The sequence below is a fragment of the Maylandia zebra genome, linkage group LG15, assembly GCF_041146795.1.
Source record: "Maylandia zebra isolate NMK-2024a linkage group LG15, Mzebra_GT3a, whole genome shotgun sequence".
NCBI classification, from domain to species: Eukaryota; Metazoa; Chordata; class Actinopteri; order Cichliformes; family Cichlidae; genus Maylandia; species Maylandia zebra.
Window position 1 is genome coordinate 918,848 of NC_135181.1, and position 7,771 is coordinate 926,618.

General features: G+C 45.9%; 1 protein-coding gene across 1 annotated transcript; it reads right to left on the reverse strand.

The window, feature by feature from the left end:
- Nucleotides 1-3,755: 3,755 nt before the first annotated feature.
- Nucleotides 3,756-5,971, reverse strand: lft1 (lefty1). The gene is made up of 4 exons (XM_004542296.2): nucleotides 5,655-5,971; nucleotides 5,203-5,449; nucleotides 4,835-5,074; nucleotides 3,756-4,426 (listed from the first exon to the last, which is right to left on the reverse strand). The coding sequence occupies exons 1-4, from the start codon at nucleotides 5,917-5,919 to the stop codon at nucleotides 4,105-4,107; spliced, it is 1,074 nt and encodes a 357-aa protein (XP_004542353.1). The 5' UTR covers nucleotides 5,920-5,971; the 3' UTR covers nucleotides 3,756-4,104.
- Nucleotides 5,972-7,771: the final 1,800 nt, after the last annotated feature.

Sequence of the window (7,771 nt, forward strand, 5' to 3'; positions counted from 1 at the left end):
CCCCATTGAGTTCCTGATGAAGGCTCTGCAACGACTCACAGCCTTGGCCAGCCGCTTGAAGAGGTACACCAGAGAGATCAAAGGCAGGAGAATAAACCAGCTGTTCTCCACAGAACCAGCAAAGGTGTACTCTCAGTGGCAAGGGAACAATAAGAGAACAGCACCACCAAGGCTGGAGACGGAGCAATACTGGAAGAGCATATGGGAGAAGGATGCAACCCATAACGGCAATGCTCAGTGGCTAGAGGATCTGAGGGCAGACCACAGCGACCTCCCTGAACAGGGTCAGTAACCATCACAGTGGCAGATATCCAAGAAAGGGTCTCCAGTATGAAGAGTTGGACAGCACCAGGGCCCGACATGGTTCACGCCTACTGGCTGAAGAAGCTGACTGCACTCCACGAGCGTCTGGCAGCACAAATGAACCAGCTGCTAGTTAACGAGAGACACCCGGAATGGCTAACCGAAGGTCGGACGGTCCTGATCCCCAAGGACCCCAAGAAGGGCCCGGTCCCCTCCAACTACCGACCAATAACCTGCCTCAGCAACACGTGGAAGCTCCTGTCAGGCATCGTAGCGGCTAAGATGAACAGGCACATGGATCAATACATGAGTGAGGCACAGAAAGGAATGGGCAAGAATACCAGAGGCGCAAAACACCAGCTACTGGTAGACCAAGCAAGACCAGACTGACCAACCTGTGCACTGCCTGGACTGACCCTAAGAATATATATATATAATCTAACATAAGTCATTTAGTGGTTACCTTTGGCTTTATGTTTGCACCCACTGTCCTGCTAGAAATGACATCCTTGACTGGCAGTTTTGTGCAGACCATCTTGCACAAAACTGCAAAAACAGTTTTGTTCAGCTTGTAGGTGTTTGTAATGAGAGCTTTAGCAAAGCAGGATTCTCAAAGTGAAAAACTGGAAACAACCATCAAGCTAACAACATTCACTTTGTGAACACATGCAATGACTGCACAAACTACTTATTCTGCAGCAAAGACAACTTTTAACACATTTCCCAAAAAGTGCCTGAAACAGACCAGAGTCTAGCTAATACTGTTGCAGGAAATGTGTTATGAATCTTATGCACCATAAGTAACAGCTGACAGGTTTACAGTAATAGTGAAAGCCATCTTGGCTTTCTTGCTGCAGCTCGTCCTCTCCTCACACCTGAAACTGAGACTCACTCTGTGCCTGAAGCTGCTGTGCAGTGAGCCGCCCATCACACCGGCTGCTGTCCTCTGACTCAGGCGTGTCTTTGGCTCTGCAGACATCTTCCTGTCACACTTTGTTTCTGAGTGACTTTGATGCTGAAGGAAACTGGACTCGCTCACACTGTGACGTTCCTACTTTTCTGTGGCGGTCTGTGTCTCTTCCACGGTTAATTCCCTTTTTCTCACCATTTCTGTGCCAACACTTTCTGCAGTACAATACTGCTCAGCTGATGCTGTCCAGGGTCTGGTACCACAGTGTGCTCCAACACTACAGGCAGAGGGGCTGAAGTGATCCAGGAAAGTTGGAGCAGCAGCTTTCAAGGCCGTATCAACCTCCTTTACTGCAGCTTCAAACAGTTAACCCATGTTGTTCCCTGAAAAAGGTCTTTTTGTATCGTTCTGAAACAGACATTGTGTTTCAGTTTTGGGATCATTTGTTTTAAACCTGTGGTGTTTCACCACTTACCTTTGTACCAGTTCAAGCTGTTCACTGGACCGAATGACTTCAACTGCAATAAATTACTGGACAAATCGGGCTGTTCTAAAACGCTGGAGCGTATGCCACATCGGGCATACACAGTAAACGTATTCCTTATTTGGAAATGAATTTTCTAGACAGTTTTTTTCTTATTGACACCAAATTTACTTTTTATTTGCATTTCCATAACATGTATGATGATCATAACTTTTGCTGGTTTTATTTAACAACAAAACTGTTTGTTTGTTTTTTGCATTGAACAAATATGCATGCTGAAAATGTAAACAAAAATCCTGCTTCATATTGGAAGTACTTTCAACAACTTAGTGCAGAAATCTGAACATCAGATTCATATAAATGGGAAAAATGAAAATATTGTTTTAAAACAAGAGAAATGAAAATCATGTAAGATCAGCATGTGCATTAACAACACCGAGCACGATGCTTTGCCAGAACAGGTACAGATACCACCTCCGTGACATCATGTGGTACTTGTACCTTGCAGTGCAGACATCAAGGAGTGTTGTGCTCCTCCACAAAAGCTTTGTGTGATTTGCTCCAGCGTTGCAGCTCGTCCTGAGGCTCAGTTGCAGATCTTACCATTTAGCTCAGACGAAACAGACATGCTGTCACACGTCAGTCTTATATTTGTTTAAATATACTTGAATCAAATGATTAGGTCATTATCAGGTCTCTGGAGAACTTCAAGACATGTTGAGGAGCTCATTTAGCCGTTTAAATCAGCTGACACATCTAAAACCTGCGGGACACCGGGACCCTCGAGGCCTGGAGTTCCCCACCCCCGGGTTACACCAATCGTAAAGTTTACCCGTGCTGGCCAAAAGCTCCTGTTTTAGTGTAGGATGTACCTTTGTGCTGACAAAGTCTTCCCGGCTTCTTAGTGATTACAAGCAGGCAACATCTGACATCTGTCCCGAGCTGCAAAACACGAGCAGCCAGAAACTGCAAACCTCCAGCAAGAAAACCATCTCCCCCAGACTCACCAGCATGTGAGACGCTGCATCCATCATGACTTCATCCTGATGTTGTCTTAAGAACAAGACAGTTTCTTCCACTTTTTCTTCTTTCACTGTAATGTATTGTTGTGTGGCCGATTTTGACTTTTCGCACAGCGCTAATGACATGAAAGGAAAACATGCACCATCCACGTGTATGTGAATGTGAAAGGCAAGGTTGAGCCACCACTGCTCACAATCACTTAAAATGACTGACAGTGATCGTGTCTCCTTTCCTGTAAACTTCACTATATAAAATTACTTGCAGAATCTTTTTTTTCTGTAAAAGGTTGAATTGTTACCCCCGTATCTACTGGGAAGGACTTTTGTGGTTATGTCATCATTTAAAGTGACATTTAATTCCAGCAGAATGGCACCATTGGTGAAGGACCACATCATGAAGCACCACCAAAGGTCCCGATAACTGCTGACCGAGTAATCCGGCCAAGAAAAAGACTGAATGAACAACAGAAGCATCTCAGAGGTGAGGCCGATACTGCATAAGTACTATTAAACATGTTTATATGCACATGTGAAGCATGTGTGGTCTTTCCTGTACCACCCGTGTTTCCTTTTCTTTTCCTGCTGAGGTGCGTGATAGATATTCACTCAGACAGCCAGCTGCTTGTCTTTGCAGCATGTTTACCCACATCAGCAGCATATTAGCGAATGACAAGACCTCCCAGTCAGGCAGCAAACAGTGCATTAGCTATTGGCTCTGATTAGTAATGTTTGGCCCTCTAAGCCTGCTGTAAACGCACGAGCTTCATGTGAATAGACTTCATGTTTCTCTGTAAGCACCCACGTAGCTCCTTCCCACTGCAAATAAAGCTCGTTTGACCTACATGACAGCGTGGCCTCAGTGTAACAGGTGTTATAAGTCATTAGCCAAATGATTTGCTCCGCATTACAACTTCCTATAAGTGCAAACAACAAGGCGAAAGACACAGGCAGCTGTATGTAACTACATTTGAATGTGATCATGAATGTGAATGGAGCCAGAGAGACGTGCCCGACAGCAGGGAGGAGGAGGAGCGACCAGGAGCTTTAAGTGAGACAAAATATTTTAATTTTCTAAACATAAACTCATTCATATTATTTACAGGTGGAAAATATAACACATCAAACAGAATTTGAATGACTCAACGCAGCTCACACAAATTCAAGTATAAAAAAAGGAAAAAACTATCAAAATGTACAAAATATATCAAAGTGCTTGTAGATGGAGTTTAGGCAGGAGTACTGAAACTCCGGGTAAAGGTCCTTTTAAATATAAAGTATCAGGTGTGCATTAAATATATCAACACTTCATTGAAAACAACACCACGCGTGTACTCAGAACACATCCCCGCCCCCAGTCTGGATTCTTACGAGCCTTTCCCGTGACTTCATACTATCGAGATGTTGTCCAAAGTGCACGCGCACCTTTCTACGATCATATTGGGAAATTCAGCCACCTCTATCTCGGTGTAGTCCCCTTTCTTCACCAGGTACATGATGGGTAAAGGCGCACTCTCGGACACCGTGCACCGCCGCTCGCCGTACCCGAAGTTGCGCTTGGGCTGCTTGCAGCCACCGGCGCACCTGAAAGCCTGGTACCCAGCCGGCTCAATGATCCAGTACTGTGTCCATGTCAGTGCGCGGAAGTTGATGAAGTACTCCTCTCTGCAGCAGGTGTCTTTGTTTTGGTTGTCGCAGTCACCGCGAGAGCTGAGGACGAAAAACAAGGAAAGTTAGCTGACAGCTGCTAGCATTAGCAGTAATGCGATTTAATTGATTTGTTTTGCGGGGGGGTCAGGTGCTCCAAAAGCTGTCAAAGGCCCCAAATTTCTTAGCTACACCCGTGCTTGCTATGCAGTGGTCAATTTATAGACTGGTTTGTGTTTTCGGTTATATTACTTCAAATGACTTTGGATCATTCGTGATAGAGAGCATATGGTGCTCTTCAGTGCCAGTCTGTAATTTGCTGCTAGATTTCTCTGAAGCACGAGAATCTGTAAAGCTCCGCCCCTTTGCCACCACGCAACACTTCTATTAACGAATGCAAATGCTGACAGGTAAAAACAGCACAGGGTTAATTGTCACACTGACACAATATCCTGTATTTCGCGCCCTTACCCGTACTCTTCGAGGTTGAGTGTGTAGAGGACGAGCTCGGGCTTTCCCAAGGTGTTGTCCGTCTGCTCCTGGGTGGTAAAGCGGACACTCTTGGCCATCTCTGCCGCATAACTGCCAGGTCTCTCGCCCTCGATCCACACCTCCAGGTGCATAGGTGTCTTCTGCTGTGTCTTGGACCAATAGTGCACCGCCTGGGTGACATCAAAGCTCTTCCAGCCTGTCTCGTGAATGGGGATCAACCTGTAAACGCGATGGGGGCAATTCATTAAAGTGAGCTCCAACTGATAACTAGCGGAGAAGAATACCGCTGTCTTTTAATTAAGATAGCAAGTTGATGGGGGGGGGGGCTAATTTAACGGATCCCTTACCGCGAATCTACCAGCGACGTCCGGTTGGATCCGTTGGGCAGCACCTCCACCCAGTAGATGCTGACCCTGGCGTTGCTGACGGGCCGGTGGCTCTTCCTCTCCACCGTGAATCGTTTGTGGTGGGAAGCCCGCTGGTAGAGCTTCAGCTCGGCCATGGTCACCTCACTATTATCCGGGATCCTCGCCTCCATGTCGAACATCACGCGTTGCCGACTGGTGTCAGAGTAGACGTACTCCCCGGAAATATCTAAGACACAAACCATTTCCAGCTTTTTAGTCAATTTCGCCTCTTGCGAAGGTTAAAATGACGTTTTTCATGAATATACACTGGTGCGTAAAAGTGCACCGGGTGTTACAGCTATTATGCACGTAAAATACTCTACAGCAAAATCGTTTTCTTTTCTTTTTTTGAATCTGCATGCTCCATTTGTTAAACATTTAAAAGTGCCTACCTGCATTGCCGGGGATTCCTTTCAGGATGCCCGCAAGACTAGGCAACGATCTGCGCCTCCTGCTGTGGTGCATCTTCAGCATGCTCGTGTACTTATTTCTTATATGCGCCGGAATCACGAGATTTTCCACATCCCTTTTATGGATTCTAGGAACTTCATCCATCCCAAGCTTCTGTAGCAGTGCGTCCTTCATATCCTGATGCGTAAAAGCCTTAACGAGACCGAAGAGAGCGGCGAAAAGGACACAAGCCCGAAGGAAATCCATGACGAAAGAGAGAGAGAAGGAAACTTCAGTGTGACAGACGGCAGCACAGTAGCGCAGGAGAGACAGAGTGTGTCCCTCTGACACTCCTCTGGTCCCTTATATTGTTGCGGGTCCTCCCCGTCTTTCGCACTTTGTCGATGGGGGCAGGGACCCTTATCAGAACAAAGGTGCGACAATACAGCCCCATCCTAAACAGGATATCTAAGTGGCCATACTTCAAACAGCAACAATTAAGACTTGAGGGCCATCCGTGTAATTTCACCGCAGTTATGTTTGATGTGGCCAGAAGGAGGATTTCTTTAAAATCCGTTTCTTGCTGCGTATTTAAGTGACAAGACAATCACGTGATCTTTGTTTTATGTGCTTATATTTTTGCTTTTACTTGATTTTGAAAAGAAGAACACTGTGGAGAAGAAGGGTTTTATTTGTAGCAAGCTTGTCGTATTTGAAGTGCTGAAGAGCTTTTTTGGTTAAGTTGAATAAATGACCGTTGCTGTCTTTATCTGGACACTAATTTCTCTTAAATTGGAATACTGTCCTCCCACGGTGTGTCCTATGCAGCTACATATGTGCCTCAGACAGACATTACTTGACCCTGTGAACCTGAAGTGCCCTCTCCTCCTTAGCACCCTTGTCTGCACACACACACACACACACACACACACACACACACACACACACACACACACACTCTGATGTGTACATTCCACTGGACAATGTCAGCCTGGGCCCAGTCTGGCAGCAGTTTGTCACACGATGGGCTTAACTTCTGTCTGGATGGCTGCAGAACCTTTTTTATCCAGCAAAAGGGTCTAAAACCAAGCAGCATGTTCACCTTGAGTCTATAACAAGCAAGGGAGTGAGTGGGTGGGGGGTCCATGGAGAAGGAGTGCAGGGCCTCGAGGGAGGAGGGGACGCTAGGGGATTAGATGTTTATTCGGACCCCTGTAACCCATTCTAGGTCCACTCCAGCAGATTAAAATTATTAGCCAAACAGACAGTTTAATCCAGGGGCTGTATGAGAAAGGGAGTGTGTGTGGGGGGAGGCAGGGGGTGGATGTGGATTGGGGCAGGCTCTTCACAAGTTGGTGATTATCTGATTCCATTGCGAGGATTTGCCTTGCCTTTTTTGTCACACAAACATTAGAAGAGGGTTGCTCTCACTGGCTGCCCAGAAGCTCCAGGCTCTGGTTGTGTATTGGCCGTGTTTGCTTAGAGATGTCAGACAGACTGAAGGAGCACACAGGAAGAGCAAATGACAGATGACTGCCAGACCCGCTTGTAGCAGCTCGAGAGGTTGCATCTGCCCAGTAAAGACAAATTATTAATTAGTGGCAGAGCCCCAGTAGCACATGACACGGTGCACGTGTGTTGTAATCTTTGAAATGCATTTATTGGAAACGGGCTCGGCGTGGCTGCGTGTGTGCAAAGGTAAAGTACGTGTAAGTGTGCAGAGGGATAATCAGCGGGTAACAAATAGATGTGATCCATCCTGTTTATTTCAGTTATACTAAAAACGTGCGTCTGTGTCGGGATCCTGCATTGCAGCTGGTTGTAAGTCAGCATCAGAAGCCTTTGGCAGGGTCCGTGTGCGCCTGTGTTTGTGTTCTGATTTTGATGAAGGTCAGGTTTGCAGTTCGGTTTGCTCCTGATTTGATTTTATCCTTAAAAAATGTTCTTTTGTGCACTTTTTTCATTATTATATATGTATGTGTGGTATTTGTCACACTGTGAGAGTTCATCGCTTCAGAATGGCACTGTGGTATAACAATACAATACAAACGTGTGCACGGTCATGCACATATCCAAAATCCCAATAAGCAGATATTTTATTAAAGTTAGCTTTAGAAGT

Coding starts and splice junctions, on each gene's coding strand:
- lft1 (XM_004542296.2), bottom strand. CDS start 5,919: ATGGATTTCCTTCGGGCTTGTGTCCTTTTCGCCGCTCTCTTCGGTCTC. Junction 5,075..5,202: donor ACGTCGCTGGTAGATTCGCG/GTAAGGGATCCG, acceptor TCGCGTTTACAG/GTTGATCCCCATTCACGAGA. Junction 4,427..4,834: donor CTCAACCTCGAAGAGTACGG/GTAAGGGCGCGA, acceptor TTTCGTCCTCAG/CTCTCGCGGTGACTGCGACA.